This window comes from Anolis carolinensis, chromosome 1, assembly GCF_035594765.1.
Source record: "Anolis carolinensis isolate JA03-04 chromosome 1, rAnoCar3.1.pri, whole genome shotgun sequence".
Taxonomy (NCBI): Eukaryota; Metazoa; Chordata; class Lepidosauria; order Squamata; family Dactyloidae; genus Anolis; species Anolis carolinensis.
In genome coordinates, this window is record NC_085841.1 from 107,663,197 (window position 1) to 107,675,370 (window position 12,174).

Here is a 12,174-nt window from a genome sequence, read left to right on the forward strand (position 1 = left end):
AAATAAATCTGAGAGGACAGAATGTTTGAAAGCATGGGCGAAATGTATTGTAAGTAAGAATGGTCTTTAAAGAAAACAGCCCAGATGATTGAGTGGATTGTTTCCATCTCACTGGTTTATTCTCTGAATAAAATTACTTTTTATCCATTGTTTTTACTCTTGGAAACTATTGTGTTTAGTGTATGTAAAACAGGGGTGGGAATTGTGCAGCCTATGGGCTGTGTTGTATGTGGCCCTTAGACTGTCCAGACTCCCACAATCAGATTTTCTTTTTAAAAGATTGGTTAGAATACACCTTTATGGCTTAAAAATAACCTCTAGGGAACCACATTGCCCCTAAATGTACTTTGAGAAGGCACCCTGAATTAGACAAAAAGAAAAAAAGATTCTGCATATGATTGGAAATGATTTCTGGTTGTTAAAAATGTCACTTTCAGTTGTGGATCCAGCCCGCTCAAGGTCTGGATGTGCCTGTCCCTGATGTGAAGTATACCATGAGGATTAAAAGTGAATCAGATTGTGCACTAAATGTGTCTCATCCATTTTGAAATCAATGTAATTTAGCAATATACAGTGGTGCCAGATTCAATCCCATAATTGACTTCTGGGTATATGTCCTGTACAAGAGAGCTAACAATGCATGCCGGGAGCTTCTCTGCCCATAGAAGTACCCCCATTTTAGTGGAGGGAGAAGCATTGCTGTATAAATTTCTTTGGGCATGTAGATTAAAGTAAAATGCACACAGCCTCTGTGCCTGTTTGTGAGGCTTAGTGGACTTTTAAATGCAGCTTTTTTTGTAATCAAGAAATTAGGTATCAAAAACTCAGGTCATTTCAGCGTCATTTAGGTTTGTCTACATTTTCATGAATTGCAACTATGACTGGCTTTTTAGAGATGAGATTCAGCTGTCAGATGTGAAGTAAATTATTATTGTCCTTGAGCCTTTTTGTCTAATGAGTAATTGTTAGTAGAGCAGTTTATTTTTGTGGTTTAATTTTAATTTTTAGCTGTTTTAGTTTGTTTTAATTTAAAAAGGCTGAAAGCTTTAGTGTATGTGGTAGAATTTTCAGCTAAATCTTTAACACACAATTAGTTATTTTCACTTTTTTTGCGAAACATTAATGCTTCCCATTCCTTCAGAAAAGAAACCAATGATTTTTAAAAATCAAAGTTGTCAGTTTGTGCATGTCAATTAAGTGTGACAATTTCAGCAACCAGTCTTTCTACAGTAGTTGTATCGTAGTAATTTGCCATATTTCTTTTCCGTTTAATTTTCTGTAGACCCCAACAAATATAATCCAGGTGTCATTTTAAAAATTAACTTGTAGGACTTTTTGCATTATACTGCCTTTTTGACTCTAGAATTTCTTGGCATTTTTACAAATCCACCACATATGGACATGTTGCCAAATAGGGGATCTTTAACTTGCTCTTCCATGTCCATTTTTCTTTAAAAGTTTGTATATTTTACCAATCCAGTGTTCAAGTACACAACTGTATGAAATCTTGATTTTCTGTTTGATTCTAAATCATACAGTTTTTCTTTCATTTTTATCATTCAAATCTTTGTTTATAATAATTCTACTGAAATTGATGGCCTCCTGTTAATAGGTGTTCATTAGACTTAATTCATTATTTTACATAATCAAATTCTAAAAGATCTTCTTTGAATGTTGTTTCTTTTCTATAAAATGTTCTGTGATTAAACTCATTTAGGGATCATAGAGCATGACCTCAATTTGTATCTATTCCATATTCTTAGTAAGGCATTTCTTAAGAAAACATTCACTTTAACTTTATTATACCATAAGACTCATGCTATTCAAACTTTAGTTCATGCCCTTCCAGATCCAGCAATCCCCTATTTGGCAACACCATTCACTCTCAAAACCATATCAAACAACAAGCAGCAAAATACAGTTTCAAGTCTCGAACCCCCAAGCCTCCCTCTGCTTTGTGTCTTACATGTAATACTTTCTGTTTCAGTCTCAAAATTGGTATAGTTTGAAACAAAAACAGTAGTTTTGGCAATCACAGATATGCTCCTCAGCAGTGGTGATTTTGTTTTCCCCATCTTTGTGGATCGATCTTGATATCTTTCCATGCCTTGACATAATTGTGCATCATTAACAGCAGCACTTTTGAGAGCAACTGGTTTATTTTGGCATAAGCTGCCATGGTTATTAACTCAGTTAACTCTACCAGTGCATCTAAAGGAGTGAATTATGCTTGACCGTCTTTAGACTTTAATCTTTTCATTTCTCCTATCCCAACCTTTTCCTACTTCACACTAAAGCAGACTAACACGGTTATTTTTAAAAAATGGGAATACATATTATTTTAAATGAACTCATTTTGCTTGGAAATCAGTTGACAGTGTGATTTCAGGCACATAAACCTGCTTAGGTTGGTCTTTGCTATAACTGGATGACACCTTATTTATATTTCAGGAAGTCTGTTCACTATACTTATTAGAATTAGTGTTTGCACTCCCCTTTCCTCTTCAGGATTGCTGCAGTAGTAAGGATACAAGCATAAGGAATATTCCAATGGCTATCAAAATAATTAGCTAGCACCCCAAAATACTTGCTTCTATGTATGCTTTGACATGTACTTCTTGACTGGCAGGCATTAGTGCTGCATTATAAACTGCTTTTGGACCAAGTGGTCTTTCAAAAACCAGTTTTGTGACATGATGGGATTCTAGTTTGAAAAGGCAAAACTCCCATTCTGCCTGCTTATGAAATAGCTCTGGGTCCCCATTTTGTAAGAGATTGTGGGGTTTTCTGTATGCTTGCTGTTCTCCCCAGCTTACTTTTTGCAGAGAAGTAAAATGTTAAAGTTAGGGAGGGCATGGCATTGATTTGAAGGAAAATGAACTCCATTACTCTTTCAGCATGGGGCTACTTTTGGTCCACCCCAAGGTGGGTTTCATCCGCCTTACTGGCAGCCTGGTCCACCAGGGCCCCCAGGGCCTCCAGCACCTCCTGCTCCCCCACAAAACAGAAGGGAACGGCCAGCATTTAGAGATCGCCAGCGTTCTCCTATCACTTTGCCTGTGAAGCAGGAGCCTCCTCAGATCGGTATGTTTTTAGCATATTCACTGTAATACGTCTTTGTTATTAGAGGTTGGGCAAATGATGCAGCTAGATTCAGGTCTCTTGAGTCCCAGTAAGAGGAAAAAAATGTCCAGGGAAGCATGGGCAGGATATGGATTGATCCCCTTTTTCCCAGCTGCTTTTCCAAGTGGGCCAAACCAGGCAGGGGAAACATTTTCAAGTGGCACACATCTCTCTACCATATGTTTTATCAGAGCTTAGATCCAGCCCAACTCATATACATAAACATATACATTTCTTCCATGCCTGCTTTAGCCCAGAGAGATACACTTGGGAAACTGCAATGAATTGAAAAGGTTATCTGCTTTGGGAATCTGTTCAGGAAATTGTCTTATTTTGTGATTCTTTAGATGCAGTTAAACGCCGAACTCTACCTGCTTGGATACGCGAGGGCTTAGAAAAGATGGAAAGAGAAAAACAGAAGAAATTAGAGAAAGAGAGAATGGAACAGCAACGTTCCCAACTGTCTAAAAAAGAAAAGAAGGAACGTGCAGAGCCAGGAGAAGAGGGTGGGCCTCGGTTGCCCCAGAAAAGTAAATTTGTAAGTGGAGATGTTTCTTCCTAAAGTTAATGTTCTTGTACAGCACATGTATATTTAATTCTGTCATGCCCTTTAGAAAGTCAAAGTTCATTTTCTCCTTCATTTGTAGATAGTTTAGTCCATTTTTAGATCTTGTTTAGTCCACTAAAGCAAAGTGATAAATCCATGGACCTCCAGATGTTGCTTATCACAGCAAGGATGGCCAGTTACCAGCTATTATGAGAGTTGTTCTCACTCAACCTCTGGAGGGATTGCCGGTTTCCCACTTCTGTTCTGAAAGATACCAGAGCTATTACAAATTATAATACATACAGAAAACTTGTATCCTCCTACGCAATTTGAATATGCCCACTTTTGGGTTTTGTGATATTGATTGATGTATTTCATGATGCTTTTACTTCCTTGGTTTTTAATTGTATATATATATATATATATATATATATATATATATATATATATATATATATGTGTTTTAATTTTGCACGTTGAATTCTCTGTTCTATTCTGTGCTTGGTTCTCATGTAAGCTGCTCTGAGTCCCTTTGGGGAAATTGAAGCAGGTTATAACAATGAAGTTGTTGTTGTTGTTGTTGTTATCCTTGCTTAACAATATACATTGCTTGAATTTTAAGTACAGTCTTCTGTTTCCTTTTTAAAAAATAGGATAGTGACGAGGAGGATGAAGATCTTGATAATGTAGAGGCTACAAGTAGTGGGAAAGTCAGCAGGAGTCCCTCTCCGGCTCCTCAAGAGGAGCAGAGTGAGCCAGAAATGACTGAGGAAGAAAAGGAATTTCAGATGGTATGCATAGTTTGGTGATAACTTGACTAACATTGCCTGTATATGCTTGGTTATTTAAAAGAAAATTGATCTTAGTTAATAAATCTTAGTTTTTGAGTCAATTTTAATTGCTTTTATGCAGATTTTATAAAATCTGCATATGATTGAAATAGTTAAAGAAATAAGACAGTAGTTTACAAAAAGGTGTTGTATTTGTGTAGCACATGACATCTTAAGTATTCCCTCCTTTGTGAGGTGACTTCCATGTAAATTTTTATGCTTATGTTAACAAAAAAATTATTAATCAAGAGATGACTTTATTAGTTGATTACAATGACTTATGATTACTCTAAAGATCTCATCACACTAGAGCATCTATCCACTTTAAAACAGTGGCTGTCTCCTGCAGAATTCTGTGGTTTGTACGGGGTTTTTTTGGGGGGGGGGGTTTGCTTTAAACTGCTCAATCAGAGTGATCCTGGACCTCACTAAACTATAAATCCCAGAATTCTGCAGGAGACAGCCACAGGATTTGGATAGATTTTCTAGTGTGATGAGGTTCAAAGTAATGCACTGCAAGGCCAGAATTCCAGAGGTGTCCTTCCACTGGATCGTGCTCCCTCTGCCAGAATCAGTGACCATCCATCCCTCTTGCAGTTATCTGTGCATCCCGGAAACCTGTTGAGCTGTTTGGGAAATTCTCTGGAAAAGTTTTTGCTGCCATCAAATGCTGCATCAAATAGAAGAAACTTCAATTTTTTTCATTGAATTTTGGCCTTAGTCATTGGGATGATGGTTTCCTTGGAATAAATGGTGATTATGGATATGGATGGCAACCATGTTGCACTGAGCTGAACAAATAGGTTTTTAAAATTATGCTTGCATTTCAAGTGCTTGCAGCTATTAAAGCAAAGAAAAATTTCTGCATGCATAGCCTGACATATGATGGTAATCAGTCTCAACTATCACACTTTAGAAATTGCTACTACCTAGAACCAAGCAAAAGGATGAAATTGGATTTTTTTTACTTTGGACATGGTATTAGTGGAAAGTTGTGTACTAGGATGGAACTGCATATTATAGATACAGTATTTTCAACTGATGTGCATAGGTTTGCAGGAGATACATACATACATGTCCTTTGGGCATGCTGAAAAGCCTGTATAAGTCCAGTCAACCTCCTCCTTATTCAAGCTCTTGATTTTTGTCTTACATTCTTTCAAGATAGAATAAAAATTCCAAAGATCTCGTCCATCTCTTCCCTCTGTACTCATAATATACAGTTAAGGGCGTTTTAAAGTTAAGACAGTAAACTGCTTGTGATTGAACGAACCATCAGATAAGCCATTTTGGCATGCATTTCATGTAATCCCTAGTAGTTTAAGAAAATTGTGAGTAAAAGAGAGCTATTATGTTTTTTGATGTGAAAAGTAAAGAGTTTTGCGTAGGTGTAGCTGAGAACAAATTCAACAGGTCCATTTGTATTCTCTTTTGTTCAGATGTTACTGACAAAAATGCTGCTGACAGAAATTCTCCTTGATGTTACAAATGAAGAAATTTATTATGTGGCTAAAGATGTTCACCGTAAAGCAATAAAAGGTACACTTAGACTTTTTAGCAGCACCATTAAATAGCCTCTGCATGTGCTAGAACATCTTAAATGCATATTATCTGCACCTAAAACATTACAAAGTAGAAAGGATGAAATAATTCTGTTGTAATAATCAGTTGTCCTGTGCAGTGTTGTTCTGTGCAGTGTATTGTGAGTTAACTTCAGTTATTCCATTTTTGATAGAATTTTATTTTAAACATTTATAATATTTATGTTTATATACCACTTACATTGCTTCTATCAAATATAGTTGAATAAAAACTAAGGCAAGCTTTGAACAATACACTTGCTTTCTCTGTTAGCCAGCTATATTTTTAACATAATAGAAAACGTAGTTATGTATAAATCATATGCTGATTGACGTTGAACTTCATTAACTTGGAAATGTGTAACTATGAAAGGATTGACTTTTTTTAAAAAAATCTATCCAGTGTTCTCATAACTCTCTGTTTAAATTTCTAAATTTTCATAACCAGAACATTATTGGGCTTGCAATGGATAATGATACGTTTTTAATGGTTTTTTCTCTCCTCCACAAAACAGCAATAGTAGTAGATTTAACAATACCATAGACTCTCATGACTATGAAATCGTGGCTATTTGTGTTAACATGTTGTTCCTGTTGTTGATGTGATACAAAGCTCCTGCAAAACAGCTGGCACAGTCCAGTGCATTGGCTTCCCTCACTGGACTTGGTAAGTACATTCCTGGTTTATGAGTGGGACGATATGGGGGAGATAGCTCTGGATTGCATTTCTGAATCTGTATTGAAAGTAGACTGAAACTACCCAAGGTGCTTTAGGCACACAACTGATAACATACAAGTATCTTATAAAGAACGTATTCTGCAAATGAACTGAAGTTTACAAAGTTGTCCCTTAGCCTTATTTCTGTTGTAAGTGTAATACAAGCCTCTCCCCTGAATGCAACTTGGGGTGCAAGGTTTGCCCAGATAAAGTGGATCTGAGTAATTTTCCCTCTGTTTTTAATTCACCTTTGTTAGTTTGGATAATGCATTTGATCAAATAACTTTTGTCTTGCCAAAATTTCACACAACCAATGTACATTTTGAATTCTCATAGCTTGCATTTGTTTGACAGCAGAACATGCTGGATATGGAATTCAGAATTGCATTCTGTAATGTAATAGGGTTTTAAAAAATGTTTGCATGCCAGTGTAACATCAATAATGCAATATTTTACGATTGTGTCATACGAAATAAATAAATATTCTGACCACTAGTGATGATTTCTTTCACAATAGTGTAAATGAACTTTGTAAGAGTGAGAGCCTGGAAAAGAAAGTAAAAAATGCTTCTGTATCAGATGTTCAGGATTACTATTTAGCAGTCAGATAGTTTTTTCAGGTCTGTCTTTTGGGGGAAGAGAAGTCCATTCTTATTTCATAACTGTACCTTTGCATGTACAGCCTTTTCTAAATATTAAAACACTGATTGGCCTATGGGACTTTTTTTAAAAGCCCTGGATATTGAAACTGATTGAAATCACTATAAAGATGCCTTTAAGGACAGGTTTTTAGGCACTGCACTTCTGCAAATATCTTCTCACTCACGTATACTAAGTATGTGGTTTGGCTCTGTCAAAGAGCTTTTTTACCCATATATTTAGTGGCAATGTAACCAGAGTGCTTGCTTGCTGAAAAACATGGCAGGCAATTCCAGAAGAAGTAAATCCGTATACTGAACAACAGATCAATGTGTGGTCCTTGAACACTTCGCTCAACCAGCTTTGGCACTTCCTCCAGAATAAGTGGCTTCTTCAGTGAAGAAGTGAAAGATGGGCAATGTACTCTCCTTTTTGCCCTGCAGAAATATTAAGAAGCAGGATTAATCCTTCCTCATGATAGACTAGGCTTTATGCACGCAGGTGGACTGGGTGGTTATGGATCAGGAGACAGTGACGAGGAGAGGAGCGACAGAGGCTCTGAGTCATCTGATACAGATGATGAGGAACTGCGACACAGGATCAGGCAAAAACAAGAGGCATTTTGGAGGAAGGAGAGGGAACAACAACTATTGCTCGAGAAACAGCTAGAAGGTAAGCTCTGGGTTTTATTTAAAATTGGCTACGATGACTACGATGGTGATTTTCACCCTCACTGTATTTGTAGCCCATACTTGCAATATGGTATATTTTCATCTAGGACAAGTATGTTTAATACATAATAATGTACTGTATAGCAATCTGAGCTATACGGTGTGGGGTAAAGTACCCACCAAAGATTTTTTCTTATCTGTATCCTTTTAATTTGAACATTTTGCTCTCATACTGGTTCACGATATAAGATACATCCGTCAGAACACAGATGGAATCAAGGCAATACGTTGGCACTACAGGTTTATGTAACAGGTCTGGAAGAAATGAATTCCATTTAATAGCTCCCCCATAGTACGAGAGAGAGGCCTGTTGACCTCCCTGTGTAGCATGCCATTTCATTCAGCACGGTCCTGCAAACCTTGGAGCATTTGGTATAACACCTCATGGGAGGAGGAAACCTGGTTTCTCCCAGCCTTGTAGGCCTAACCCACTAAAATTAAAGCACAGAGGGATACTGGATCTAACCCAATAGAAACAAAGTGTAGAGATATCCTCAGGGATCAATGTGTAAACTTTGGTTCAGAAAATCCTAGGAGCAACACAAAGATTCCTCTGAATGCAGTGTGAGTCAGAACTAGAATTGGCTAAAGCTCCCCGGCCCCATTCCTGTCACTGAATATGGTCTGAAGAAGTGTATTCTAAGTAAGCACAGCAATTGAATGCCAGTGTACTTTTTTGAGATCAAGAATATATGCAAGAAACAAGGAAAGGGAAGCATTCACTTTATTTTCTTTGTTGAATACCGCTTGCCAAAAAAACCTAACTCCTTTGCTGGTTTAATTTATTGTTTTAGTTGAAACACGATAGCCATTTATCCTATGCTTATATTAGTATGCAGCTGGTTGGCAGCCTGTTTTGCTACAACCATGCAAAAAGAAAAAAACACAGTGAAGCATTTCTTTCTATGGCACTAATTGAACAAAGGCTTCCTTACATTTGTTTCTGCTGTTGCCTGTCCTGGGTTATCATTTGAGTGATAGATTTATCTGTGCTCAGCTACATCTGCTTTCTAGAAAGCTGTTCAATATCTGCAAAAGAGTCATGCAGATTCAAACTGTGTTATTTTGTTTTTGTTTTGTATAAGGTAGCATTCAGATAGGATCCAAAAGCTGTAATTTATCTTTCTGTTGGGAACACAACGTCTCTCAAAATTGTACTTCAGCATAACTTTAAAACATAAGGGACAATAGCTCCCTGATAATTTGACAAGATAGCATGGCTAACATGCCTCTAGGTCAGGACTTTCCAGTTGAAGATCTCTGATTAGAATACAGTAAAATGTGTATTTCTCCACAGTCTCTGATTCACACAAATTGATTGTCCTGTGCAATGTATCTTTTGAACCTTCTAGAGAATTACATACTCTATATACTCATGTTTATGTCTAGAAACATTAGTCATAAAGTTAACCCAAAAAATCTGGGTCAGTTATCCACCGATCAATTTGAGTACTGTACTTTAACTCTTTATTTTTAGAAAGGAACCACCCCTTTTCTGAGTGGAGTGGTAAAAGGCAAGAGCTTAGTCCATCCCAGAAGAACCTAAAAGAAGCACCAACCCCCTCCACACACTCCACTGTGGTGCCACTTTGGGACTTTTTGAATGCCTTAGTGGGGAAATGGTAGTGGTCTGCCTCCCTGAGGTATCATTTGTTCTTTCCCCTTTCCATAGAATTACCTTTGACTTATCTACAGGTCATATCAATGTCCATAATTTTGTCCTCAAAACCAGCTCTTGACTTGAGGCTGTCGTATACATGAGTGTATACCGTAAGTTTGTTGGCAGTAACCCTGCCCACCCCCAAGCACTATATATAAATGGCTTCCCACCTAAACTGCCAATCCTTTTTCACTGCTGCTGTACCTTTCGAGGCCCTGGTCTTCCTGATGTTATAAAAAAAAATCCTTATTAAGGATCAGTGGGTCTCGTTTTGGGCACTTTAGTTAAGTTCCATGATTTGATGATAAAACTTACTTAGGCTTTACATATGATTAATATTGTAAATGTTTAGACTCCATTAATATTCTTACTGTCAGTCTCTCCTAAAAATAGAATTTTGTTGGCTATTAACAGTTGGCTGAAATGTTGATTGATAGTTCATTTTAAAGTAAACTCCACTGACTTTCCAGTGAGCATATAAAGAGCAGGGAAAGATCAAATAGTGTTACTCTATTTTATCTTGTTGATTGATGTTTAATACATGTACACTGATTAGAACATAATAAAAGATGTTACATTGCTACCACCTAATTTGGTATGATTTGTGTTTCTTTTTGTATATTTGCAGAAGAAAAACTCCAAAATGAGAAATTTGCCAAAGAGATGAGTGAACTTGCCAGTAAGGAGCAAAACATCAATTCACCACCAGAGGATGCAAAAGAAGTAGAAGAGGAGGATGTGTTTAGTGAAAAGAAAAAATCTCCCAAGGAAATAACACCAGATACTGAACCAAAAAAAGAGATTAAAGAAAAAGAGAAAACAAGAAGGAGTAGGTCAAAAAGTTCAAGCAGTGGTAGCTCAAGTGCCAATAGCAGAAGCAGCAGTAGTAGCAGTAGCAGCACAGCTTCTAGTTCATCCTACAGCAGTAGCTCCGGCAGCAGCCGCAGCTCTTCACATTCTTCCTCCCCTAAACGGAAAAAGAGGCGTAGTCGCAGCAGGTCCCCCTCGCATAAGGTTAGGCGTAGCAGAAGTAGGAGCTATTCCCATAGAAACCGGAGAGAGAGGAGCAGGAGCAGGGGCAAGGTAAGAGAGAGGCGCAGGTCTAGTAAGCACAGGAGCGCAGAACGGGGGGAAAGGAGAAGGAACCGTAGTCCTTCCCTTGACCGAAACTGGGAAAGGCGTAGAAGCGATAGCCATTCAAGGGACAGGCTTGCTAGTCATTCCACTCGCAGTGGAAGTCGAGATAGACGTAAAAGTGAAGACCAGCATAGAAGTGTAAGTGGCAACAGGCACAAACACAGCCATGATAGTAAGGCTCAGGAAAGAAAGAAAGAACGCAGCAGGAGCACAGAAAAAGATAAAAAAAAGAATAGAGAAAAGGACAGGGACTCAGAGAAACGCAAAGAGAAACAGAGAAAAGAAGAAAAAGACAGTAAAGCGAGCAATCATGATGAGAGATTAAAGAGGAAAAGGGATAGTGAAAGAACTCTATCTGGCAACAATTCAGTATCTTCAAAATTGTTAAGGCACAATTCTAGGCAGGAAAGCAAGAGACGTTCTACCAAAGATAGTAAAAAGCGTTCAGGTTCGGATTCTAGCACACGAAGCAGTTCAGAGTCACCAGGCAGCAGCAAAGAAAAGAAGCCTAAGAAATCAAAGCATAGTCGGTCACGGTCCGTGGAGAAATCTCAAAGGTCTGGTAAGAAGGCAAGCCGCAAACACAAGTCTAAATCACGATCAAGGTAGTATTCCTTTAAGTATCTTGTTTGATTTATATGTTTATTTATGTTTTTAATCATCATCATGCCTGCTACATATATATGTATATTTACAAATTTAAGATAATCACATCAAATTGTTAGCTTGGTGGGTGGGGCAATGACTTAATAGCATTTTATTTTTACTTTTAAGAAAGTGAATATTATTAAGCCTAAAGTATGAATTGAGTCAATGAACCTTTGGCCTTCAATTTTCTTTCCTTTCTTTTTATTTTTCAGATCGGTGACTCCTCGTCGTAAACGCTGAGGAATGATATGGCACTAGTCATATGATTTAAAAATTCCATGAGTTTTAAAGGGCTTGTCTCATTATAGAGGCTCATTATAGAAGCTACTATTGTGGCTGTGTAGGTGAAAACTGAACCCCTTTTTAAAAGAATATCTGTAAATAGCTGTATTTTTTTGAAATCTGCTCGGAGTTAAGTACGTGCTAGGATTTCTTTGTATTTACATTTTTTCAGAACAGTAGTGCTTACTAAGATTATAAAATATGCCATTCTCTTTCAGCTGTAATGTTCTTAAAATTGCTATTGAATGTACTGTGATGTCAATAAAGTTCTTTAGTTCA

General features: G+C 37.4%; 1 protein-coding gene across 2 annotated transcripts in view; it reads left to right on the forward strand.

The window, feature by feature from the left end:
• The window catches only part of pnisr (PNN interacting serine and arginine rich protein), a 31,424-nt gene extending 19,250 nt beyond the window's left edge, over positions 1-12,174 (forward strand). For both annotated transcript variants that reach the window (XM_008119116.3, XM_008119112.3), the window contains exons 5-12: positions 2,898-3,084; positions 3,471-3,661; positions 4,324-4,461; positions 5,940-6,039; positions 6,694-6,747; positions 7,939-8,109; positions 10,457-11,570; positions 11,826-12,174. In XM_008119116.3, the coding sequence (XP_008117323.1) occupies positions 2,898-3,084; positions 3,471-3,661; positions 4,324-4,461; positions 5,940-6,039; positions 6,694-6,747; positions 7,939-8,109; positions 10,457-11,570; positions 11,826-11,853 (1,983 nt within the window). In that variant the 3' untranslated portion in view covers positions 11,854-12,174. The remainder of the gene's footprint in view (positions 1-2,897; positions 3,085-3,470; positions 3,662-4,323; positions 4,462-5,939; positions 6,040-6,693; positions 6,748-7,938; positions 8,110-10,456; positions 11,571-11,825) is intronic.